The sequence below is a fragment of the Clavelina lepadiformis genome, chromosome 7, assembly GCF_947623445.1.
Source record: "Clavelina lepadiformis chromosome 7, kaClaLepa1.1, whole genome shotgun sequence".
NCBI lineage: Eukaryota > Metazoa > Chordata > Ascidiacea > Aplousobranchia > Clavelinidae > Clavelina > Clavelina lepadiformis.
The window spans coordinates 11387516-11415202 of NC_135246.1; the positions used below are offsets into that span (position 1 = coordinate 11387516).

At 36.4% G+C, this 27687-nt stretch overlaps 2 protein-coding genes and 1 long non-coding RNA gene across 3 annotated transcripts; 1 reads left to right on the forward strand and 2 right to left on the reverse strand.

The window, feature by feature from the left end:
• Positions 1-117: 117 nt before the first annotated feature.
• Positions 118-10978, reverse strand: LOC143464982 (uncharacterized). Its single transcript, XM_076963075.1, has 10 exons — positions 10808-10978; positions 10458-10606; positions 9739-9804; positions 9002-9135; positions 8707-8857; positions 7333-7465; positions 7023-7173; positions 6437-6579; positions 6217-6359; positions 118-1815 (listed from the first exon to the last, which is right to left on the reverse strand). Exons 1-10 carry the CDS (start codon positions 10898-10900, stop codon positions 1686-1688), a joined length of 1293 nt encoding a protein of 430 aa, XP_076819190.1. The 5' UTR covers positions 10901-10978; the 3' UTR covers positions 118-1685.
• A 2901-nt stretch (positions 10979-13879) lies between these two features.
• On the forward strand, positions 13880-18237 carry LOC143464984 (uncharacterized). Its single transcript, XR_013118565.1, has 2 exons — positions 13880-14163; positions 14854-18237. It is a non-coding gene; the product is annotated as an uncharacterized LOC143464984 (long non-coding RNA).
• Positions 18238-19067: 830 nt separating this feature from the next.
• On the reverse strand, positions 19068-27058 carry LOC143464980 (DNA excision repair protein ERCC-6-like). Its single transcript, XM_076963072.1, has 23 exons — positions 26828-27058; positions 26473-26560; positions 25878-26086; positions 25360-25428; positions 24691-25062; positions 24528-24582; positions 24256-24420; positions 23984-24142; positions 23776-23911; positions 23518-23688; positions 23236-23412; positions 22884-23096; positions 22562-22780; positions 22339-22449; positions 22183-22256; positions 21913-22053; positions 21004-21791; positions 20801-20917; positions 20582-20738; positions 20397-20503; positions 20190-20291; positions 20050-20117; positions 19068-19477 (listed from the first exon to the last, which is right to left on the reverse strand). Exons 1-23 carry the CDS (start codon positions 26934-26936, stop codon positions 19322-19324), a joined length of 3963 nt encoding a protein of 1320 aa, XP_076819187.1. The 5' UTR covers positions 26937-27058; the 3' UTR covers positions 19068-19321.
• Positions 27059-27687: the final 629 nt, after the last annotated feature.

Consider the following 27687-nt stretch of genomic DNA (forward strand, 5'->3'; position numbering starts at 1 on the left):
GATTAGGCGTTGACCGGCACTTTTTCACTTCGGACTTATCCGCAATAGGGATATGTTATAAGTTTAAAGACTTTTTATCTCTTGGAGCTATCTAAATGAGCTGTGAAAAAGATTCGCTACAGAAGGAAAGATTTTATTGTAGGCTACTGAACATAAAATATATAGATATATTTATATATGGCAGTTACACAAAGTTTACTTGTTGCGACACACAGCGCATAAATTTAACAAGGAATGAAGCAAAAATTTCCCACTTGCACAACTGCACCATATACCAGGGAACACAAGCAATCGCCGATCTACCCGCAAAATAGCAGTAGTTTGTCCTTAGATGCGATTTCACCAGAAAAATAAACAAAAATAAAGAAACAGTGATGTGTGTATAACCAAGGAATGTGTTGATTATGAGAGTTCGAAATGGTTAATCGCTGATAACTGGATGAAAATGGCAGAAAACAATTTTACTAAAAACAAAGTCATTGTTAAATAATGAAGTAACCTCAACTTCAACAACATGATTACCGTCATAATCTGAAAACAATGTTGCTTTTGATAAACTGGAGCATGCGTTACGAGTACGGCACATTGATCGGACGTGAATATTGAGTGACAGAGAGATAACACTACCGGGTAAGTGCAGGTTTACAAAGCGAGGCACGATGAGCGAGAATTGTACGAGCGCAGATTTACAGAAGAAAGCGGGAAACTGTTTTTGAAGCGGAACACAGGTTTTGAAAATGGCATGATGAGGATAAGTGTCATTCTTACGATTACATTTGACGCGATATTCCAAGTATTAAACCAAAACAAGATTCACATTGACTTGTACACGCGGTAATCAAAGCAAACCGCTTTAAAATCGCTTTAATTACTGATGTAGTTCCGTTAATTAACGACGATACGAATTGAAAATGGTAATAAAAACACTAGATTTTAAATTACGGCGACAGTTTACATGACTTTTATCGGACCATACAACATAACGGCGCATTATACTGCAGTGCTAACGCGAAACTTTCGCTCAACTAAAATTGTAAAAAGGCAATTATATTGCTACCTTTAAAACAGTGCGGTTGAAAGGCACTTACGTAACAATCGATCGATTGTTTTGAAACAACTAAAGCTAATAGTGACGTCATAATAATTAACGACGCTACATTATGGACAGCTCGTTTGGGTCGAAAAAGAAACGACGCAAAGATAAGGAAGCATTGTGACGTAAAAGTGGAGAGATAAGGCAAACAAGATAGTGCAAGCAACACAAAATATTAACCCGGGAATCGCGAATTGCTTGAGAATGACAAATCGCTGAAAAGATAATCATTTAGAAAACGGTGTACAGAGTGGGCGCATTGTGTGTGTTTGGTTATTGAGCTGTGAAAGTACAATGACGATTTAAAAACTGCTAAAACCAAATTGAAAAATCACTTGCAACGGCAATACACTCTTCAATGATGAATGACAAGCGTTAAGTGAAGGGTTTAAAAAACGAAAGGTTTACCACAATTCTATTGCGATCATTTGCCAAGGCAACAGACGTAGCGACACAACATAGACTGCCCTAAAAGAGCCAGACGCAAAGACGCCACGCCTGTGTCTAAATACAACGGAATCGATTACAATTAAAAGAGCAGGACGGCTTAGTCACGCGGCGGCTAGTGACGTCATCACAAACAATGAGGAGTTTACAGGTCTTCCGACTCCGGAAGAAGAGATTCCTCCAGGTACTTCATGGTGCGGGTCTGAGGTGTGTTCTTCAGACTCGGGGTGTCTTCTCGTAGCGCTTTCATAACTTCAGACTCCTCGCTGCTCTCCCTGTGAAAACAAAGATTCTTGTGATGATGGATCATATACGGAGAATTTTGTACGGAAGACAGCGATAAATTGTTATGCTAATCCTGATAAAACAGATCACGCGGATGAGGGATTAGATTCCGGATGCCTTACTTCGATCAATCAAACTCCAACCGAATTACGTCAGCGTTTCAACAGGCCAATACGTAATACCGACTCCCACACGTACTGCTTGTAAATGTCAGACCAGTTGAAACAAGTGGCCTAAGATCCCGCCTTAAAATAACAGCTGAAAGCCCTACTGCTACCGACAGATAAGTTCAAAAGTTGAAGCCGTAGGTAATTCAATAAAGACCGATCAAAAACCATCCGATTTCGAACAAAAGACTTTAAAGAACCGTGGACGGAATCGCAGACGGCCACCGAAATACGAGCGCCGACGGCTACCAGAAAAAATGGGCCTAGAATTGCGTCATATGATTTTCATGGTTAATTAACATAAACAAAGAAAGCGTTAAGGGGTAATGTAAACCAAGCGGAATTACAAATGTACTATATTTAGGCGGCAAGATAAATAAAAAACAAATAAACGAAGTACAACGAGTGTCAGGCTCGATATAACCTGTCATGATTCACGCTGTGTATTTTACCATTAGGACGTTATGTACACAACAGCCAAACATTATTGTTTAAGGCAAATTTTGTACGCCTCTGCAGACGTTAACTAAATCAGTAAGAATAACAAACAAATAGGCGAGGTATACAAACTGGCTATTTTTAGAGGAGACGCGACCAAGCGCCGAACAGAGTCATTGCGTCGTCGTGCTTGATTCATGTGTATTTAACCCTGGGCGACCACAACATAGCACAATACCGCGACTTTTTGCTAATTTTTTTCCTACAGGAGAGTAACTGTATTCCATAGAAACCAGTCTAAGCTGAAGATGAAAAGTCCCCAAATTGGGATGAGTTCAATGATTATTAAAAAGGAGTATTATATGGTGAAGCGACATTGTAATACAAATTCTTCTTCCTCAGCAATCATTCTAAACTTAAACACAGAATTAATACAAGATAGCGCTTGGCCGTGATTCTCAAGGCCCAACGGCGTCTCATTAAAATTTAAATGTATAACTTCGCTTCAAAACGTAATAACAAAGACAACACATAGGAAGCAATCGCGGCATAACAAAACACTGGACAGCACTCCTGGGTAGTGCAGCATGTTGTGGATCGAGATTTTCAACACGCAGCCGTGCAGGATTTTTCCATTACACGGATTCAATAATGGTTTTCTAACAACTGGTATAAGGATGATCAACCGATTCCAATACAATCGGTGTTGACATGAAAGTTACTCTAAAACAAGTTTTCGGCAAATTTCAAAGAAGCCAGAAAAGTGAGAAGAAAATCTTTTTTACACTGGTAGTCATGGTTTCACTCCTGATGGAGATTGGCTTTCAACTACCCTCATGCTTCTAAACAGTTGATTTTGGAAAAAAAAATTTTTTTAAAGCTTTAAGGGGCCAAAAAAAGGTTACAAAACGATAGTATCGCAAAAAATGATGTACTAAGTAACGATGTACTATAGTATCGCAAAAAATAAGTTTGAACTGTTACGGACTTTGTTCCTCACCTGTTGTGTTGTTACTTATCATCGTGTTTTCGTTTGAAGCGTTTTTACCAATCAGCACCTTTTACGCTTTTGTTAACTATTTTAATCACGTGATTTGGCACCTTTGTTATATATAAAGATTGTGCGCTTTTTAAAGAAACGGGGAGTCTGAGTCGGCGTCTGGCCGAGACCAATAAAATGTGGCTTTTCGAAGATCATCGGTTCGTTTCATTAGCGTGATAACGCTACACAGTCTCACAGTTGAAGGTTATTCACAGTTACGTACAGTTAAAGGTGTCGCGGTTCACCGTAAATGTGAAATTAAGCCTGGCTACATGAACGAGAAAATAATCGTTACAGAACCACTGGAAATTGATGGACTTAATACAAAACAATGCCACTGACAATATAGCTTGTGGCGAAAACAAGCCGCAATTTAGGCCTAAACCGATTCAACGTCAATGGCAAATCGGCAACGGTAAATGTCAAAAACGTTATGGGCAGCTATTTTATTGTTCTGTAAAATGAACTACGCCTCCATTTTCGAATTTGTGACCAAAAAAGGAACAGGTATTTTAATGGATGTCTTCATGCAGTTTAAGCGAGTAACTCCGACGACATCAATCGTTGAACTGACACCATCAATCTTTATGAGCACGTAAAATTCGGAGCAGATTCCAGAACGTTTAATCTAACAGGGCGTTGTAGAAATTTGACAAAATAACCGTGAACAAGGTTTCTGAATGGAAGTGATTAACGAGCAAACGCGGCGGGAAATATGCGAGGTGACGAAAATGGAAGAAAATCTGGCGCACATTACCAACTTCCGAGCGACTGAATGTCAATCACATATTCACGTTCATTTCACGCCGGTTGTGTGCGCGCTTTGATGATCTGCTGGAGCGAGAATAGAATTTTGTCAATAGCTCTTTCATACAACCGGTAGCAGCTTGATTGAAGAGGATTATCGCTTTCGTGAAGTGATATGAGGAAAATGTCCATACGTACAACACCTGCTGGCAATTATTCATAGGCATTTCTGTCGATTCTGTCCTATAAAGGAGTGTTTGCGAAATGTACGTCATTTAAATGTCCGGTATGGATACGGATGGTATGTAGATAATAAATATCGCATAAACTATCGAATATGCAGTCTTTTTACGACTTTAGAACGTTTATAGATAGAAGCAACCGCAAAGATTCGGTGTAGGTTTATATTAAGGATAGGCTCTGCAGTGACGCCTAGTGACCATTTTTAAAATGAGAAATGGGTATAAAATTACCCACTCTATTCACCCAAAGAAAGAGTTTTATAGTAAGAAAGTAAGCCGAGCCGAAAAAAATCGCTGTGGAGTTAAAAATAGTGGATTATGCTGAAAAATACGGCAAAACTTAGAAGCAAGTCAGAAAACGCAGTAAGATCTAGGTCTAAGCCTCTAAGGCAGGGATTCCCAACCTTTTTATGTTCTCGTACCACTTAGCCACCACGGATTGTCTACACGTACCACTATTTTCAAAACAACTAATTTGATCTAATATTCGCACAGCAGCATTGTATTAATAACAATGACAGCAGGGAGCAAGATCGACAAAAGTAGCTTACTGAGTGCAGAGAATTTAGTACGGAAAGAAATAAAAGTGTTGTTCGCATATTTTAGCAACTCAAAATTAAATTGTTATACTACTATACTGTATATCGCATGCAACGGAGAGCTGCTCGCGTACCACCTGAAAAGCTCCCGCGTACCACCGGTTGGGAACCCCTGCTCTAAGGAGACGGCGATACATCGTCATACAATCGTGATTTCAAAAACATGACTATTTCATCTTGGATTACTCTTTACTATCACCAAGTGGCAGGAATGCACAGCAGTAAATAGAGCACAACCAGTAAAGTTAACTAACTTGTGTAGAAAATTAGTAACGTACTCGTAAAATCCAGCAGAAATAGTTTTCTCATTAAACAGACTGGGGGCATCTATATCTTTCCACAGCCCTGATATTCAACGTTACAAAGAGTGGAAATATGAAGCAACTGCTGTACCAATCACTATTTTCCCCAACACATCTTTTACACTCTTTTGTACAATAAATAGTGCAAATGACATCCGACAAAACGTTGTCCGTTAGTGGTTTCCATATTAGGTCGTAATATTGAATAAAGAGCTCGAAAACACGTCACCCAAACATGCCAACGCTCAACAAGTTGGTCTGCTATTTTGTTGTTACTATTTTCTTCCGGTCTGAGTTACATCAACAAAATCGTGCGATAACAACCAGCGGTGCTTTAAGAAGCAGCATGGACATTGGTTTACTTCACTTGTCTTATGCTTATGCTAAAAATGTTATCCGCACAGCGCAATGTGAAATTTTTCCGCATTGAAAACAAAGTGAATACAATACGGCTACTTGCTAGTTGAAAAGGTTGTTTTCCAATTGCGAACAAGGTGTTTCATTGCCATTGCGTTAAGATAAATGTCAAGGCCTTAACTTTAATATAGGAACCAATTCAATTCAAATCAACCGTTGACGAACAAAAGGTTAAAAGTTTTTTTACAAATGGGAAATACCACAAAGGCCAGTTAGCTAACCATTGTAACGCAAAAACTACTTAAAAGATGTTGACATTGTAACAAAAAGGGTTGCGGTTAAACTAAGGACAGCGAACAAATCATATATCAACTACGCGCCATTGTGTCCTTTGGATTGCAAAAATCGACGATTGACATAGCAAGTCCACCACATCAAGCAACACTAGCAATTATTATTGCAAGAAAGTCATCAAACTTTCAAGCAGGTCGACCTACCTGGACAGTTTTCGGTTCACTTGGCCCTGATAGCTTTCCTGCGCGTTCTTGTTCGAGTACAAGCCGAGGGACGTGCTAGGTATCACGCGTTGAGTAGACGCTGTCATGCTAGGCTGCGGGCTATGTGGTACATAAGAAGGACTCTACAAAAGAAAGGAAAAACCGTAACATTTTGTGACTCAAAAATAGAAAACTACAAAATATAATCAATCATCTTTACTGCTGGGGTAGATTGCGGTCCTTCATTATTGATAGAAACAGTGCATCGGCAGGAAGTGGAGCCGTTCTTATTCATAATAGTGCATACGTAGGTTCCCAACAACTCATGTGAGAGTTCTCCCAATACAAGCGTGTGGACCGGACCTGAAATCAGTATTAGTAAGACAGCTCATACATTGGAAGGGCGTCCAGCAATCGACGTATTCAATACTTCCTGCGCGGCATAACAAACCCATGCAACGATGTTACAACGTCTGACGTGTAACGCACTGTGGTTGCCGTAGCAGGTTACTGAAGTGCAGGATGTTCCATTGCATTAAATATCCGGGATTACAGTGATGATAAATTAGTCGTTTTTGAAATATCACGTTCTGATAAGTTAAAGTGCTTTATTTTTCTGGCTAAAAGCGTTTTTTTGTGTGATTAACGGTGAACGAAACATTGCAAAAAGCATTAAGTTTAAAGCAATAAATCTAAAAAAATGTTAATAGGTTAGCGCAATAAAATGAAAAGTTAAAAAAAACCTCAAAGTTTGTCAACGCATTAATCCACCAAAGCATTGTTTGACTCAAAACAATTATTCTTACCATTGCTTAGAAATCTGATGTCTTTATCTTTTGATTCTCTGGCAGGCTTGTTATTGTGATACCAATGCACTGTGGGAACCGGTAAGTTGGAAGCAAGACGAATTTCAAGGACACATGGCTCTCCTGCTGGAGCAGAAACATCTGCTAGTTCCTGCAACATAACAGTGCAAAATCATGAGTTGATTAATATTGAACTGTATTTCAATAAATTCAAACGGTATATGCGAAAGGGATGGCAACTTTGAATATGATAAGCACAAGGACAACTGTAAATTGTGTTGGTCCCGACTTCTCATGTACATGTGCTTACTTTTGCAAAAGCAGGAGGACCATATCTTGGTGCAGAAGATCCCTGGAAAAATTTTCCGATGTTCACAGCAGCTTGTGTTTTATTCTGGTTTTGTCCAGCATCGTTTGAAGTTGATACCAAGTTGTTGGTTGCACTGAAATATGTAAAACGGTGTTATTGTAGTTGAAGTAGCTAACAAAAGGTTGCACCTTACGGAGGGCAATCAGACTTGTTTGGTCAACACCTGACAATCACAGTGGTAATTGCAGATTGCATGTGTAGAACATGTCTGGATATTTAGAAAAAACAAGCAACACATACACCAGTGATTGTTGCTAAAGGCTCAGCAATTAGAGTGGCAGCCGTTCTCTTTTTCATCAATCACACGTTTATACACCATGCAGACTATTTCAACAAATTCATATTGGTGGGAATTTTCACTCAAGTATTGGATTTCAATAAAATTTCCTATGTTTGAACAAGTGAAAATTACAAGTTACATTTTACAACTATGCGGTATCAGGTGTCTGGTTATGGTGCCAGACAAAACATTCTTATTTTCTCATGTCTGGCGACTATTACTACACGAGGCTAGCGTTCAGAAAAATGGTCTTTTGTAATCACACAAAAGTGACCATGTGTTGTTCAACAGCTGAAGAATGTCAACAATTTTTGTACAGCCTTTGTTAAAGGTGAACTCTGTTCCTGTCACAGCATTAAAGATAACAAACGACACCTAGATAACCACATTATGACATAATAAAACAATTAATTCTAATAACCCTAAACTCAATGACACTCATCAGCAACAGCGTTACAAAAACCTTTCAACGTTCATACATTCCACGAGCTAAAATTCTTACAAAGTGTCCTTTTAAGAGGAAAATTTTCGTACAAATGATTCATTAATGGCCTTAGACTTTAGGGTATTTGCATCAAAGAAGTGACAAAAACTTTTAACTGCTTTCATGTTTGCTACATGTCAATTAGCTAAAATAATATGCACACAGGTAATAGGCTTAGTAATAAAAATTACACATAAAAATTTAAGACTTTTTTTAAGTATCTTGTGATTGTAATACTGCACTTTCATTTTGAATACTTCTCTAATTTTCTTATAAACTAATTAAAAATGCAGATATTAACAGAATATAAGATATCGTTTCGGTTTGTGACTGAAACACCAACTAACTGAGTCGGACTGCATATCTATCTGCAGTTATAGACAAGAAGTCATTTGAGAAATTGTATATAAAACTTAAAAGAACAACTTTGTTTCAATTCTAATGTTGATTCTCCAAAAACGATTGATTCGAGTTTTTGGTAATGATCGCCCCATCACTAACCATGATACAGTACTGCAACAATAACAGAAATGAGGATACTAGCTTGTACGTTTGAGTAGGGTCTTGCCAAGTCTTTACAGCACTAGCACGCCGTGCTCCGCTTTGCTGCTGTTGCTTGGAGTCATTTTCGTCTTCTTCTATCATCTCCTTTATGTCAGATGTTAACGTTATCTTCTGTGTCTCTTCATCTCTGATTGGTGCTGTGATATTAAAACTATGTTCAACGCGATAGTTTGATAATTTCTATTCATTATTATTAACTACAATGGTTTCATAGATTGTTAAAAAGTGCAACAACCAAACAACAAATTAAATACTGTTAGTTTCAAAGACTAATTACATACCTTTATATTGCTGTGTTTTGGCGTAATAAGCAGGAGATTGGACTGGAGCTGCATTTCCATTCTGATAAGTTACTGGCTCTTTCTTTTGATAATATTTTGGTGGTGGTAGGTTGCTTTGGCTTGTAGTGGATTTGCTAAGAAAAAATATTGAAAAGAAAACGTTAAGTATAGTAAATAATATTCTGAAAGAAAGCAATTGATGAATTACAACGAAAAGTAAAGCTGCATGCCACACAACCAAGTTACAAAGTTAATTCTTTTGCCAATCACAGGACAGTTTTCCTTTCATCTTTTAAATCTATTGGGTTGTTGATAGCAAAAAAGGAAAATGTAATAAAATGAGCACATCAAGTATTTGCAAATATGAATTGACCGATTATGACACCGATATTTATTCAGCTGACCAGCTTTAAAAGGTTTGGGAAACCAACAAATGACCAGAGCTAGCTTTTCAGAGTGGATGTAATAAATCATGAGTACTATGAAAACCCTTTGAGAATTATGTCATCTTTCAAAACACATTCCTATATACTGAAATAAGTAATTTAGGGTAGTGTTTTTACCATTAGTCATGTCTACAGCTGTATTAACCTAAGGTTATCCTTTCAAATAGATTATTACTGCTTGCTTGTGATGACTGTCACAGTGTATGAGTGGATATTCGGATCAAAAGTATGGCAAAACCATGGACTAAGAGCACTAATACCATAATGCAGGAACTAAGATAAAAGTTTCACCTTGTTGCATTGTTGCTGCTGGTAGTGGTTGTAGGCTGGGTAGGCACTCCTCTTGGCTTGGGTTTACTAATAACAATTAGAGTAATTTGTTTATAAAAATTTCTTATGATCACATTTTACTTAAATAAAAGCGAGGAAGTAAAAGTACAAAAATAACGAATTAATATTTGCTACAAGTGAGACTTATGAATGACTGGTTGTCAGAAATGTGCTTCATAAACGCCCTTATAAAGGCGAATAGGTATGGAGAAAATCACTCACTAAATGCAATCCTTATTTGGTTCCAGTGATTGTTAATTTCAGACATGTTAACTTTCACAGATTGCCTACAGCCAATTGAGGTCAGCTGCAATCAAGCACGATTTTATAGCACAGAAGTATGACAATATCAAATCAATGAAAGAAGGTTTTGTCACTCTGCGCTATGTTATACTCAATCTCTATGTATGGCAAATCGTCATAAACCATTTTTAATTGCAGCAGTTAAAGTGTATACAAACTAATAAAAAGGATTCCATCTTTGAATAAAGCATGGTTATTGGCTACCTATGTGACACCACATCAGTTTAAAAGCCAATTATTTATTATGTTATTATGAGTGATTTTCCAAAATTTATGTTTATTGATTAATTCCTTAAACGATTTTGATAGTTATCAAGTAAACAGAAAATTTCTTTTACAACATCACTTGATTCAAGTTACGAAAAACAACGAATAACCTAAGCATCAATGTGAGGGTGAATCCAGCACTTTTGATCTTGTTTTGGGCTTCGTGATGAGTTAAATTGGAAAATTCTTCACCATTTACTTTTTCTATTAAATATCCTTCAACAACACCGGAGCGAGATGCTTTACCGCCACTGGTTACCTACAAGATATCAAATTATTTGAAATCATATTAATAGTAAACAAACACACTTCAGTTATAAAGCTATTCCACGTAGTGAATCTTTCACAGTGCGCATGCAAATGTGAAACATCAGCCACTGATGAAACTGTGCACATAATTGCGTACAGAATAGCATATTTGGACAAACACTAAGTTTAACCTGAGTTGTTATACAATTACCTTTCCAATTGCAAGAGGTTGATGGAAATCTTTTCCTCCAGTCATTTTAAATCCCCATGGTGACCCACCAGTCATGCACACTTGAATAGACATTTTTAACCAGATTAATACCAGATACTTATACCAGGCCAAACTTAAACCAGTAAAACTGGATTTAAAATCCTACAATCACTTCCTGTGTAATACAGCATTTACTAAATATATACTAGTCTTCTTTGAGCGATAAAACTTGCCAAACCTTTTATGATATAGATAATTATATATTTTCTGGTATTTTAATATAAAAAGGTTGTCATCCAAAGTATTGAGATTTGCACATTTGTAAACATATAAATTTCATGAACCAGGGCTGATAAATCATCATTACATAGCGTAAGTTGAAAACGTTAAACTTAGTGTCAGAGAAAACATAACCTGACCTATGGCAAGAGATAGCTGACATCAAGAATTTACTTAAACGTTACATATTAACCACAAAGCAATTATTGTATACAGGCTTACAACTTTGGCAAAGAGCTATAAAAATACTTGAGTGCAAAGTGAGCACAAGCGGCTGTCAACCTCTAGCTATTCAGCATGGTGCACCACAAAAGTTGCATTTTTCTGGATAAAAACAAATATGCAATACAGCCCACATGTAGTTTGCAAATTGTTTAATTCTTTACATGGAGATAGTACCATGATTATGAAACATATATAGGCTACTTCCTAAACTGTATAAACCAAGCACGTTTACAGATTGATATACTACTACACAAAGCAACAGAGTTGTAACTTCCTGTTGCCAAAGTCAAGCTTTTATGATGCTCTTTGGAAGTTGGAACCATTTATATCATAGCTGGCCATCTTAAATACTGCCATGCAAAGAGTATAACTAAAATATGCTTAATCAAGGTCTAAAAATTCAATAAAAACTACATCTCATAATCTAGAAAATTTGTCAGAAAAAATTTATGAACTGCCCAGTGCAATTAAATTTGACATGTGAATTAAACAAAAATGATCATGATTAAAGGGTCTAAGTGCATTTAATTAAAAGCTTTTGTACAAAGTAAACTTTAAAGTTTATTGTGCAAAAATAAAGTTCATCTTATAAAGAACTGTAAAATGTGTTACTTGTCCTGTGAACAGATAAACACTAACCAGAGCTCTTATCTAATTGCAAACTTTATGGTAATTGCACAAACAACTCCCATAGCATGTAGAAACAATAATAACGTATTTACTCGATTAAATGTTTTTGAAAATAATTGTATCATACTAAAAGGCCTGCAACATACGACTTTTAAGTGTGAAAACATTGTCTTATCAACAAAGGAAATTCAAAGAAGTAAGCATAACTATCTCATGTGAAGTTGTAAGTATAGTTTAACAGAGTAAGTATAAAATGGTCCGTAATTTAATACAAATGTTACTGGTGATCAATTAAATGTCAATGCTTGATCAATTAAACATTTTGGAGAAAACAGAATTACATGACATGGTATGATAATTTTTATCCTCGAACTGAGGCAAGTTTTTGCAGACTTAAACCTGATGATGATACCTCATTGTTCAAGCCTCCGTCACTGAACTAGCTTTTGTGCAAGTTTCAATTATAAGATTTTTTATTTTGTTCAGTTGATTTTATATAGTATTGCCTGAATTTAAAACAGTCCACCAGGTCCACTGAATGGGAGCAAGTGTCATAAATGCATTGCCCAAGAGCATTACAGTGGTATAGCGCCACTCTATCGAACACAAGCCAGATTTAATGAAAGGCCAGCCCTCGTACCACTCGGCTACCAAGCTGAGCATCCACAAGCATGGTTTCTAGTGTGGTAACTGACGACACTGTAAAGCCTGGCATTTTTCAACGAGATCTCGGTGGTGCAGGTCGGTCAAAATCGAGGTGACCAGGTGAATTTTGCAGAATGCAATGAAGGCTTGGCTAAATGCCATAGTAAGGTTCAACAGTAACTGACACCTACGGCATTCAACCCACATGGCCGCGTGAGAAGAGCATCGTTTATTCACTGCCAAATTAAGATTATGAAGAAGTCAAGCATAGCTTTTAATCATTTTATCAAAGGGTCTAATTCTGCAAGTGTTGAAGCTTCCCAAGTAGTAAAATTGCATTCATTAATTTGCATAAGCATAGGCCTATATAGTCAGATACTGCACTTGTTGCAATGCTGTGAAACCTCCAAAGCAATAAAAGCATTCGTTAATTTGCATGTAAGCACAGTGCAGTGCATTTGGTGAAATTCTGTGTGGCTGCAATAGCGTGGCCACCAAATGCAATGTCTTGTCCAATGGCTTTATAACAGTGGCGCCACTGGGTATCAAACACGAGCCGCTTTATTGTAAGCCAAGCATTCTAATCATTTAGCTACCGAACCGCTACAGTAATAAGTGTGGCACCTGCATGCATCAGGTTCATCAACGCGTATGACAAACTTTTTTATTTTCACCCTCATTTAGCCTATATCAAATAAACAAATAAAACTTGGTTGTTTGAATACCAATATAAAAAACTAAACAAAGAGTTGAGCCTCCAGTGCACACCACCACGACAAAATTTGCGCTGTTGCACGCACGATTTCTCATCAAAAACTGCAAAACTTTTCAGCCGGGCCGAACCAAAAAACTAAAAAAGTGACAAAGCCGAAAAGTATTAAAGCGTGCATGAAAATAACAACTGTAATCGTTAATAACTTGCTCAAAACAAGTAGCCTAACAACTATTGCACGGAGACTGAATCTAATTTATTTTAACTGCATGATCAGATTACTGAAGACCTCGTAAGGAAAGAAAGCGTTGTGCACCGAACATACTGGTGTTATCAGCTATCTGGTGCACGAAATGGGTCAAATAAGCTTTTTTAAGCTAAAGGATTCCCAAACAGCGATATTTGGTCCACAGTCTCGTATATCAACGCACACTTTTGGATGCGCAATGGATGCACACCAGTCTTTGAAAGTTATGCTATCCTGTGCACAAAAAAAACTCACATTTCATACTGATTGAAGACGTATAGGTTGTAGGCTAGTTAGCCTATGGTATAGCCTCGGTCCTTGTAGTTTGATTTCTGAACTTCCGATGATGTCAATTGTCTCAGTAAATTCAGCATTTCTATCAACTTTTGTTTGATCACTTATGCACAAGTCGTGTTACGCACCCCGTTTTGATGTTTTATAAAAAGCTTAGCCGATGCACGTTGGGCCAAGCCTGCAGTCCAGCCCGCGAAGCCGAAACGAGAAACAACCATTATTTTCTGACTGATATTTATTTTGTGTTACATGCATTTGCTGTATGTTTACGTTTGTGAGCTTTATTGTGGCAGCGCCACATTTGGAGGTTGTCTGAAACATCAGGTTAAATCGAAAACTTTTCTTTTTCTTGTCTACTGCTTTTTGGCAGTTTTATCTTTGATAAAGACAAATGGTTCTTGCATGATGAATATATATATTACTGAAGTCAGATGGCGACTTCCTTTAGGAACTAATTTGAAGGAACAGCTTGGTTGCTTTGATGATATCGTGTATGGTATGATACTGTTTAATATGTTATGGTATTCTAATCTTAATCCTCACGGGCACGGGCTTCAATATTGTAACACCTGTGCTCTAATCACTTGGCTACCAACTAATCCAAGCAATATAACCGTTTTTTTTTGTTTTTTTTGCGACGCAAAGTGGCGTATCATAAGTCAAGTTGCATATTGATATTGTGCTAATTGCATGCCTGTGCATAATTAGTCTTTATTTCTACGGAATGCTTGTGCAGATCTGATGATATTATATTGTTACTTAGTGTTTTATTTTGTGTATTTAACATGAAGCGTTGTACAATATTTTGGCCATGTCTAGTTTATGCGACACATTATTACTTCCCAATTAGCTTACGTCATTCGTGACCACGTCATAGTTCTCAATGTCAGTCAAGGGTTCACAGTTTGAATCGAATCCCTATTCCGCTATTCCTTATTTCTTCTCATACTGCCATGAGCCACTAAATAAATGTGTATTGTTATTACCAGTGCTGTAACCAATTCATTTGTTTAGGACTCAAGTCAAGTCAAGTCGAGTCAAATTAATAATTGGATCAAGTCAAGTCAAGCCAAGCTGAAATACAATGCAAGTCAAATCAAGTCATGTCATTGGCCAAACCTTTAACCGATCGTTCGTAACGAAATCAAATGTCTGCAATTCAGTTGGTCAATAAATTAACAACTAAGATTTAATGAATCGCATCAAGTTACTTTCCGAGACTTGGGTCAAGTCAAATCATTTCAAGCTTTCACTCGAGTCAAGTCAAGTAATTTAAAAACGTAGCTCGAGTCGAATCGAATCAAGTCATTGACTCGAGTCATTACAACACTGGTTATTACTTATGCTAGTTGATTGTGGCACCGTGTGAACTATTATTAGTAAGCATTATATACGTTGGTAGTTGACATCATGTCAGTTGCTAGAATGGCATCATATGTAGCCTACTATATAGATATTGTATTGTTTTGTATTGCATTGTATATTTTTTCACCGTTGACTCTGAGGAGCAAAAAGTACGGCGCTAACCTCGTTCTAGACTGGTCACACATGAAAAACGCTCACAAACAATCAATAAATGAGAAAAGCGGCAAAGCCCTGATGAATTTAACCGTGCAAGAAGTAAATTACAATGGTGCTACTGCGAAAACGATGGGAAGTTACCATGGCCACCAAACCGAAGATAAGATTAAGTTGTGGGTTAATGTTTGTGTATTGTGACATCATCGTTTGCTTCTGAATAGCTTATGTTCAAACTTATGTGAAGAGTTTGTGGCGGTCAGGCCACCTCATAGGACAATTTTAGTTTAACTTTCGTTTTTAATGCCGGTTTACACAGAGTTCGAGCGAAGCATGCGGTGCGAAATTCCTTTCTTTGTTTAAGAAACGTTGGGGTTTCCCCAAAACTCTGCGTTGGGCCTTCCAAAGCTTTGCTTCTGGGTTGATCAAGAAGCTACAGAGATCGGTTTCGCGCGAAAATCGAAAACTACTGAGCCTTATAGTCATATATAGATGTAATCGTCAGGACGTTCTCATTGATACACAGTTATTATTCTAACTTTTTGTGTTGTTTTGCATTTACAACTGTATTTTAGGATTTGGCCTAGTAGCCTATTTTTCAATAGGCGAAGTTGGATTAAATAATTTTATAGGCTTGCAAAGCAAGGTGACCTGCATAGATTATATGAGTCTAGTGTAGAAGTGACAACCACATCAGGATGCATTTATATACTAGATCTCAGATACTGAAATTGTGACATAATTTGGTTGTACACTAGACCTGATTATATTCCTATACGCAGAAAATGAATAGGCCTAGATAAAAGCTAATTTATTTCGCAACCCAGTAACATTAGTGGGATATGATAGTTATTACCAGAGTCGTAATGAAGTCATCAAACTCGAAACGCAATTCAAGTCATTTACCTTTTAAGACTCAAGTCAAGTTGAGTTTTTTGGTTGATATGACTCGAGTTGATTAATATTCAAAACCAAGCCAAACAAAAGCAAAACAACCTTTTCATCAGCCATAAACGTTTAAGATTATTACAAAATTTACTTCATTTGGCTGCAACATACACGACAAATAAAATCATTTTAAGGTACACTTTAATGTATTCTCACCAGTGTTGTAATGACTTGATTCAATGACTTGACTCGAGTCTCGGAAAGTAACTTGTCGAAAGTTGTTAATTTATTGAGCAACTGAATTACAGATATTTGATTTCGTTGCGAACAATCGGTTAAAGGTTTTGCCAATGACATGACTTGATTTGACTTGCATTAAATTTTAACTTGACTTGATCCAATTAGTAATTTGTCTCGACTTGACTGAAATCAACTTCCAAAATGACTTGACTTACCTCGAGTCTTAAAAAATGACTTGGTTACAGCACTGATTCTGACTAAAGAATAGGGATTTGATTTACTTTAATGCTGAAACGTAATCAAAAAGACCGGACTCAAGACGAGTCTTTGAAAAAAGTGACTCGGTCATTATGGCTCACGTTGTCATGAAAAGACTGTGATAGATGTCCTGACCTAGTGTTGTGTTTATAGATGGTCAAAGACCGGGTCTAATATATAAGTGCACAACCACAGTATACAAGTGCCTTTGTATACTAGACCCCAAAGACTTTCGCTGTTGCAATCAATTTCCTGCTTACCAGCTGGTGGCTTGTTTTGTGTTTTTGTGCTTTGCAATTACAGTAGATGAATGATGTTCTAGAGCTAGTAGGACAGCTTGTATTCACATGCTGAGATAAAATGGACGATATAGCTATTCTTTCTGACAACAGAATGGTGTAGCAAATAACAAGCAATCAAAAAACATTATGACACACAACACATGACTTTACATGGTCTGGATATATAAGCAAAGATACCCCCTTTGCAGCAATACTACAACTTGTGTCATACCTGATTCTTCTCACCTTAATGAAATTGGATAAATCCAAACTGACCTTGCCGTTTCAGCTTAGCTACGCTTAAATCAATCGCAATGCAACTCATCCTATCCCTATCCGTTTTTTGTCTATACATTTTTCACAAAGCCATTTGCTTCGAAGTTTTATTAAGAATATACATTTCCAATGTATCACTGTAGCCTACAGTGTGGTACTTAGCTTATACTTCATGCCGCTTACGGTTAACAACAAATAAGAATTTTGTTTGCATCTTTCGCATGTAGTGTAAACCATCCTTCATATGTGAGTCAGACGCAAAAATTTTGCGTCGCGTTCAGTATAATTAGACTTAATTTACATAGATTTGGCTCTGGAAAAAAGCATTTGTATGCTATACAATATACAGCAAGTGATAACAGTTACGGTATTCACTTCACTCATCCAAACCACAATCTCTGAGTAAATCAATTTTTAGTTTGAAATAAATATGGATATTTTGCACCCTGTGCCCTATATACTTGTTTTATTGGGATTTTATAGTGTTTTGTTGAAAAAATTATGTTGTGTGTGCTGTCTTTTAATAGAGATATTGACATGCAATCTTTTTTATCTAGTCCTTATTATGCCCTGGTATTTTGTGTGCAGTGTTTGGAGTGAACACTTAGGTAGTGTTCTAAGCTATTACGATTTCATTATGCAGCTGTTTATACTAAAATGATTGATAAGGTTGTTTAATTAACTCAGGCTTCATTTGTGTAGGTTGTTCAAAATATTTTGCGACTTTTTAATACAAAAACGGATGAATGGTAGAATATAAGACTGGGTATTTTACAATTGATACGCAATCATACCAGTATTTGTTTACATAACATTTTTTTAATGCAGCCAAGTGTAGACATTTGATGTTATAAGTAAATTTTGATTATTTTATGTGGGTAGTTTTTGTATTAATTGTTCAGTAATAAGTATGAAAAAAAATAAAATAAAAAGAGAAGTCCCTCGTTCGCACACTGCAGTAACTAAAGTAGAAACCAAATATGGAGGAATTGTTAAAAACAAACAAGTTCAAAATTTAAAGCAATTTCCAAGAGAAAAACAAGATCGATTTACAAAAAGAGACAAAGGAAAATCAAGCTTTTTGAAATCGAAGCTGTCGGCTGAACCGTATCAACCAGACAATGACTTGGAAAAAGCCAAGAAAAATCGACGAATAAGTAACAGAAAATCCAAAAGAAAAAAGTTGCTGAAATCACTTCAAGAAAAAATGGCTGAAAAAGAAATGTGGACCGATCATGTAAAGTTTGGCGAAGTGGTTCTAAGACCCCCTGATTTAAGAACAAAACCCAGAAAAACAGAGACTAGGACAAAAAATTACAATAGCTTGCAATTTATGAAAAAGTTTGGAACTGAAGGAAACAAACTCATCATGAAAACTGATTAAAAGTATTCCTTGGGCTAGCAGTAATAAGCCTCAAAAATATGTTGTGTACTGTATACAGTTATCCGTTATATGCGAGTTCTACTGTAATTTAAACTTCCATTACCATCCAATCTGCCCACATGAACTAGTGTTTTCTGTTGTGCCAGACATTTGTGTTATGATCAAGGTGAGCAGTGAACAAAAAAACTTTAAAGCTCCTATACCAGTATTTCAAATGTATTTTGATAACATTTCTTGAAACGTGACTCTCTACTCAAATTCCATTTGGCTGTTATTATGTATGGTTTTTGCTCAACAGTTGGTGTATAGGAATTTGATGCAATCTCCATGCAATTTATTTTGAATTCTCATAATTTTTTAGTCGGGTAATTTTGGGCCTTGGGTAATATTTGCATATTTTATTTTGATGCTACAGCAGTCAAGATGTTTGGCAGCTACTAGACAGAAAGCAGCCATGTCAAAATTTGACAGAAAAACAAAGAATAATTTTACAGGTTACCACAATTGTTGCCACGCGTTATTGTTATGAGAGGCATAAACGGAATAGCTGATAAAAGATATTCACAACACTGTTTTCTGATAATAAAACATGATATGACAGATATGAAAATAAATAAAACACAGTTTTTGAAGAGAGTCAATGGAATTCTGGTTTTAACTTCCAAGAACATTCACCATCAGTGTCATTTACTTTCCAGCAGATCTGATGCAGCATTGACCTGAAGTTGGGTGCTTGGGAAATACTGACTTTTTCTTTAAAATTCGCCATCACTTGGCTGGTAGAAACTTCTTTCTGCTCACGCACAGAAATGGAAAACACTGTTATACTTTTTTAATTTATATCTCAAAGAACTTGAGATAGGTGACTTTTTGGTAGAGATCGACCGATATAGTTTTTTCAGGGCCGACATTAATTAATAGTAAAATGGAAAATATTGACAACAAAAATTTGGACAATACAAACTCTAACACTTAACTTTTTTGAAATACTTCTATATACTTTTAAAACAAGTTGTGTTTCAAAAGCATGTGGTGCAAGTGAAACAAAAATAATTTTGAAGTTAAACAGCTGTGCATGCAAAACTTTCACTGCTATTTCTGCCTTGGCACTGTATAATGAGGACAATGCTGGCGACAGGTAAGCCTTGTTTATGAAGCGAGCCAAATTCTGCCGCCAGATTAAAAAAAGGCTGGTGCCAATATATGTCAAAATTTGAAATATCGCCAACGATAATAATCGGTCGATCCCTAATTTTCTCTTCTGACACACAAATAAACAAGGAACAGAGCAGTTTTACCGTAGTCATTAAACCATGAATATTAAGCGTAATAGCAGTTGTTCTCTACTTGTTTTTGAATACTTACACCAGGTCGGGAGGAAATAAATGATGCTAATGATCTAACCAGTAAGTCATCGTTTGTTAAATCTTTATCTAAATAAAATGCAAGCTGTTATAACCATTGCCTTTAATTGAAGTTTCATCAAAATTAAAACATTGCGTTACCATCTAGATCACTGAATTCCTCTTCGTCTGAACTTTCGATTGGCTTCTCAATGTGATTCCTCAGTTTCATTCTCTTGAGAAGGTCAGCGGATGAGCAAGGTCCTGCACAAATATTCTACTTAAATTTCAATAGCAAAAGTAATTAAAAGTGCTTGGAAGAGTAGTGTGGGCAGTGGTGAATATTGTGAGTATTTCAGTCACATGAACCTGAAGAGCTTTTAAAAGGTCCATGTATAGTCTCATCATCATCACTACTGTTTGTGGTATCATACTTCTTTGCCGCAACCTTCTTTCGTTTTACGGTTTTTCCAAACCTGCAAAGTAAATCAAGATAATGCAAGGAACATAAACGACATCATTTATTTAATAGACATTATGACTTCACCACATACTTTTTACGGGAAGCGCTTGGATACTGGTATTGTTGTCGTGAAAGTCTTAGATTGCGAACTGCTTCTTTTGCCACTCGACTTGCTTCTGATTCAACTATTGCATAGTCAGAATTGGCACTATTCATGATAACATTATGTTGCATTGCACTGTGCACTCCTGCGATAAAAGGAACATCTTAACGTAAGAAGGCCTGCTTTCAGTCTTCTTCAGATACAAACCTTTATTAAGTAGTTTGGAAAGCACGTATTCGTCCGCTTTGTTGTTTCCTTCATCGTCTTTCTGTTGTTTAAATTTAGACTTCCGTACAACATTTTTCACTGCTTCTCCGTCAACATCTATATATGCAAGTTATCAATTAGCATTTTCCCTAAATGTTTTCATGAAACAAAGTAACTTTTAGCAAGCGCCACATCAGTATTACCAGGTTTATTCTTTTTCTTAGCACTTTTGTTTGAAGGCTTGGGAATACTTTTTGCTTTATTTTGTTTAAATTTTTCAAGAACTTTTAAATAAGAATCTTTCAGAGATCTTTTGCCCAATGAGGACTGAGTCTCCAGCACTCCATTGCTCTCAACATCACCAACAATTTGATCTTTTTCCGATTCTATTGTTTCATTGGGCGTTGATTTAATAAAATCATTAGAAAGGAATTCTGGATTGTTGTCATTATACTTTGTACTGGATGAAGAACAACAGGGTTCATTTGATCCATCAGGTTCAAATGATTGTAGAGATGATTTGGTAAGAGAAGATAGATGATCCTGAGAGGTAGAGGTAACAGTACTGTTGGCGAAAGATGTACTAAAACTTTGTTGGTTGTCCTTAAGACCAGTTTCTTCTGATGTGCAAACTGGAGGAATGTCATCATCAATATCTCCATTCGCTTCCAAGTTTTTGTTTCTGTTGAAGGCTTTGCTTTTATTTGTCAACAAAATAGACATTTGGCTGACATTTTTATAAGCCACATCGGTCACCAGTTTTCGTGTGATATGTGATAAAGCTTTCCTATTATGGCTATTGCTGTTTCGTTGCAGTTGAATTTCTGATCCAGTGCCAGCAAAAATAGCAGCCGTTTCAGTTTTGCTTTTTTTATCATCCGTGGTCTGATCGCCAAGTGTAAATAGTTCATGCAAACTGTTTGCTTTAAAAAACCTTCTTTGCTTGGGATCTTTCAGGATCCGGTTGGACATAAAATGTTTGAAGATTTGCCTGCAGATGAAGGACTATTTTGTGCATATTCAAAAATGCAACAGTACTTTTTTTTCTAATTGCAACTCATTTATAAACATTGTACAGCTATGCTAGTAACCAGTTTTCAAACCACCACTACCTGTGATATATCTTTTCCTCAATTGTTCCTGTGGTTAGAAGCCGGTAAATAGTAACCTGTTTCTTTTGGCCAATTCTCCATGCTCTCTCCTGGGCTTGGGAATCAGTGCTGGGATTCCAGTCAGGATCATAAAGAATAACCCTGACAAACCAAAATTATTTTTGGTATTCCTCAACTTTCGAGTATTTGTAAATTGTGTTCCAAACAATAATTAACGTTATGATTAGATCAAATATGTTATTTAGACTGGGCTTTATTTCCCTTTAATACCTATCAGCCCCAATCAGATTGACCCCTAGCCCACCAACTCTTGTTGTTAGGATAAAGACGAAGATGTTAGGATCCTGTACAGTAGTTCAAAGTGTTATTTACTATGTACAACGTACATGGCTAATGAAAATCGAAGGCAACAATACTTTTACTTACACTATTAAATTTATTTATCATGGGCTGCCGTGAACTTATGGCTGATCCACCATGCATTGTCAGGTACGTGTAGTTTTGGCTCTTGATGAAATCCTCAAGAACATCAAGCATCTGATAAAAAATCATCAAAGTAATAAAAAATAACTTATTTACAAAAACACTTGCATTGCTATTATATATACTCAATTGAAATTTGTAAAATTTGAAAGAACTTCAATTCAACCATTTTGCTCTGTGTGAAGAGGAGGACCTTCTTCTTCTGCTTCTTCCAAATGCGGAGTAATGATTCAACCACGATCATCTTTCCTGACCGCTTCCAGTGGCCAAACCTTTTTTCATCATCAGGACCAGGAATTTCTTCTCCGGCGAGTAACTTATGACCTCCGGTGTATAAATCTGGATGGTTGCATATTTTCCGAAGATGGATCAGTCCGACAAATATCTACATTCCCATCGTGTTAGTTAGAATAAATATATCAAATTACTCTGAGTGACCTGTGGGCAGTTGAATCATTTCATGATCAGCTGGTTGCAAATATTGATACCTTTAAACTTCCACGAAGGATGGATTCAACTGAATCAGAGTTGAGATAGTTTTGATAAACTTCCACCTGCTGGTCTGTAAGTGAACAAAAGAGGACCTGGTCCCGTTTCTCTGGAAGTTTGATGTGCGATTGCACATCTTGTTTCAACCGACGCAACAAGTATGGTGCAATTGTGTTGCGAAGCATGCATGCACATTTGTAGGCTGTTTGCACCTGCAAGTTATCCAATAGAGCATAAATATGAAGTTCAAAGTGCTAAAGTTGAACAGCGCTAAAATTGATAAAATTGATTCATGACAATAAATTTCAATGAAGAATTACACAGAAATGAGGCTTGAAAATTACTGCTTACCTGTATTTCAGATGCATTAGCATAACCACCTTGAATAATGGGGACTGAAAACTGTTCCATAAAAACTTGCAGTGTACCGAGTTTTCCGGGAAAAACAAAGTCAAAAAGTGACCACAACTCACGTAAGTGATTTTGAATGGGAGACCCAGACAGAATAATTCGGTGAGGAGTTGCAAACTAAGAACAAATATCACCATCACAGCTTGTTCCAAGGGCAATAATAAGTAAAAAAACTGTGAGCCAACTGTTTAGAGGCAAGTAGGTTTTGAAATGAAACCTCACCATTTTGACAGAATGAGTTATTGTTGCCTCTGGGTTCCTTATTTTATGCCCCTCGTCTAAAATTACGTAATGCCAGCTCTTCGACAGCAGATTTTCTAGTGCCAGCCTGACACGCTCATATGACGTGACCAAAATGCCACGAGACAGAGTCATATTGTCTATCAACGCACTCTACAAACACATTATCTTCAGTTGTTTGAAGTTTCATGGAATACATTCCTTCACAGCTTTGTAAGCCATGACATGTACTGCTTTTACCTGGGATCCTTTGTGTGTGCCTGAGTTGTGCAAAATTGCAACTCGAAGTGATGGTGCCCATGAGTGTAGTTCTCTTACCCACTGATGCATGACTGTGGCAGGAGCAACAATAAGTACAGGACCTAGACCATGGTAACTACAAAAGTAAAAGAACAGCTACAAATCACACATCATGGCGCAATATTTATACTAATATGATAATACATACTTGTACGATGCATCATAGTCATGAACTTTGGACTTCTGCAATGCAGCTAGAAAAGCAATAACTTGTATCGTCTTTCCAAGACCCATTTCATCACCCAAAATACCACCAGTTTGTTGAGTGTGAAGCTCCCAGAGCCATTTGACGCCAGTTTTTTGGTACCTGAAGCATGGGAAACGTAAGATAATTACAGAACATTAGATAAAAAACAGGAAGTTGTAATTTATTAGTTAGCTACGGAATCAATTTATAGTAAAATAATAACAAGGCCATACTTGTAAAGTCTTTGCCATATTCTTCCTGGAACCTTCAAGCCCCCTGGCAAAATCTTGTCTTCTGGTTCCTCATATCCTTCTTGCATGTCTTTCAGCAATTGCTTTTTGTAATGAGCAAGTCGTTTTTGATGGTTCTTTGGATTTGCGTCATCGACTATAACACGTCTGAAAATAGTGTAAACATATATATTATACAAAATCAGACTTGGAATATTTTTGCCAAATGCTTTTAATTTTAATGAATCTAAATCATAAGTAGATCACATTGAAACCTTCTGCAGGGTAACTTTTGATCTAATTCTTCCTCCAACTCCACATCATCACACTCTAAAAACATAGCAATCATATAAACACATCTTGTTGCCAATAGGGCTTATTATATAACTTGTAAATATGTCAAAACAAAGTCATTTCATAACAGCAGGAATTATCAACCTCCATAATCATCTGATGGAACATAATCGTCTTCATCTTTTTTTGATTCTTTTGTTTCCTTTTTAACATTGGACGCTTTTGTTGGTGATAAACAAAGGTTATCACTTGCAGAAAGTTTTTCTTTCTGTTTCTTCTTAATTGGTGATGATTGCTCATTATTTTTCAAGGGCTTCTCTGGTTGCTTACTTTTTTTCTGCAAGTTGTCTGTATCGTTGGAAAATAAAGAATCTCCAAAAGTACCATCCAACTTGATAGCTGGTTTAGTTGTTTTCAATTTTTTAGCTGGTACAGCCAGAGGTGTTGGAGTAGCAAGACCACGTTTTATTAATACTTTTCTTTCCTTGAGTGTTTTCGCACTTGAAAAATCTATATCTATACAATATGCAAACATGAAGTACTTTCATACATGAAACGTTAAGAGTTAGTTTAACACTTGATAATTTAGTAATGAGTGAGTAGCTCGCAGGGATGCAATCTTGAAGACCAAGGCAAGAACACAGAAAGAAGATCAAAGCATTGTTACTAAAATTGGTTTAAATGTTTACCAACTTAACTCAAAATTTTAACAAATCTCAATTTATTTCAATAGCATTTGGTCCAATCCTTGCATGATAAATTTATTGCAATCTCGGGTTTCTAGTGTTCGCCCAGTTAACAGCTTTTACTCACCTAAAACACTGGCAGTCGATGTTCTAGTTATTTCCTGGTTTGACAAAACATTATTGGCTTCTGTTTTTTCTAAGGAACAAAATATACTGATTAAAAATGTGGCCTGCTATGGGTCATGATAATGTTGCTCTAACCAGCTAATTTGTATCTGTATCTTGATATGGTGAGATAATCTTTATCCTCAGATTAATCGAAAGTATTTGCACGACCTAAACCCAGTGATGAGTTCTCATGGCTCGAGTCCTGGTTATCAAGCTAGCCTTTGTGCAAGTTCCGATTGTCACACATTTTTTATTTTAATTTTTTATTTTATATAGTATTGCCCAAATTTAGGACTGTCCACCAGGCCCACTGAACAGGAGCAGGTGTCATTATTGCATTGCCCAAAGGCATTACAACGGTATGGTGCCACTTGGCATCGAACATGGAACACAAGCCCCATTTGTTGCAATGGCAGCGCTCAAACAACTCGGCTACCAATCCGACTTGCCTAGAATCTTTTTGTCAAATATGCATACCCTTTAAATTTTTGTTGGCTTCATCATTAAGAAGATGGAGGGAAAACTGTGTTTTGTCCAAGTTTGTTGAAAGTGACCTCAGTCGCTGCTGGTACTTTTGAATTTGTGAATTAAGTGATTTCAATTTCAACAAACTAACTTCTGAATAGTTTTTACTTGATATATGAGAACGTTGCTTTTCAGTTTGTTCAAGAAGAATGTTTATATTGCTGTAAGAATAAAAAATATATAAGGATTTTGCTCAGTACCACTTCGTCAATGGAATTGGTACGGTAATGGAATATTATTTATCCTTGAACAAAGGAAAATTTTTGGATGACTTAAACTTGGTGATTAGTCCTCACCACGCAGGGCTCAATTTTGTGCTTTCCAATGAATGCACTTTTATTTTTATAGGTATAATAAAAGTTTCAACTCTTTATCAATAATATTACTAAACAGCACTATGATGTTTTTCAGCACATAATATACCATTTTACACCATGATCCTGATCATTGAAAAAGATTATTCATATAATAGCATATGCTACCTTTCTTTGTATTATTATAAAAAAAATTAAAAGTAACTTTTAAAATTTCAAGTGTTTTAACTAACCGAATGTCTCTTTTAATGGATTCAATTTTCTTTAGAAGATCATGGGCTTGTTTTTCAAGAAAAGCTTTGTTAAACTTCTCAACGATTCCTGGAAATAATTTTATTTATAGGTGCAATACCTTACTTGCTAGACTAGCAATTCTATGCAATTGAATTTTCTTTGAATACATTAAAACTAAGATTTTGCTAATCTATATAGAAGCTAACATTTTAACTAAGCTATAGGCTATAACCTACATCACATTGAAACAAAAAAAACATTGGAACACTTGTAATTTTTGCTGTATAACCAAAGCAATGTTTAAAAAGTCTAGGCTAATACATCATTGTGCATATTTTCAAAGTGAATACTTGCCCTTTTGCAAGATATTTGCATCGTAAATGTCCACTCCTGGAATGAGCTCAAGTTCACTGTCTTGATGGGAAACAACATCTGGGTCGCTTTCACACTCAACGCTATCCATTTCTTGCAGGTCAGCCGAAACCAGTTACGTCACTAACAACTATACATAATAGTTAAATTTGCTTCAAATCAGCCTAAGCATTTACAAAAAACTGAAGAGTAGTCTACCACACAACAAAAACAAACTCGGTCAAATAGCAGTGGTGAAAACACGTCTTAATGGTTCTGAACTCATGACACAAGTCGAGTTAGTAAAATTTATCAAGTTCAAGTCTTAACACATGCCAAGTCACAAACAAGTCAATATTTACGATTTGTTTTTCGTTTTAGGTCGATGATAAACGGCTTTCTGAACACTCGCAACATCGCTAAATATAAGAATGAAGTAATTTGTTTTGTGATTGGAGTCAAGTTAACTGATATTTTCAAGCTGACACAAATCAGGGCTTTGAAGCACTAAAATACAAGTGAAGTCTTTCCAAAATCCTAACTGGAGTCTTTTCACCTCTGTCGAATAGAATTGAGAAAACCGTTTTTACAGAAAGTTGTGTAACTCATTTGCAGCGTGTTTACTGGAGCATGTAATGCACAACCACTGTCGTGGTCATTGATCAGCTGATGACATATGACATGTACAAATCTTATATACTGTACTATAATTATATTGCTATTGACAAGATCAAAAAATTGGAAAAATCATGAAAAACATAATCAGAAAGATTTGGAAAATTAACATGAGCTTGTCTCTTTCGCTTACGCAACTTATATTTTTATCTTGAATAAAACCTAACCGCAACACTTTTTGTTTTCAG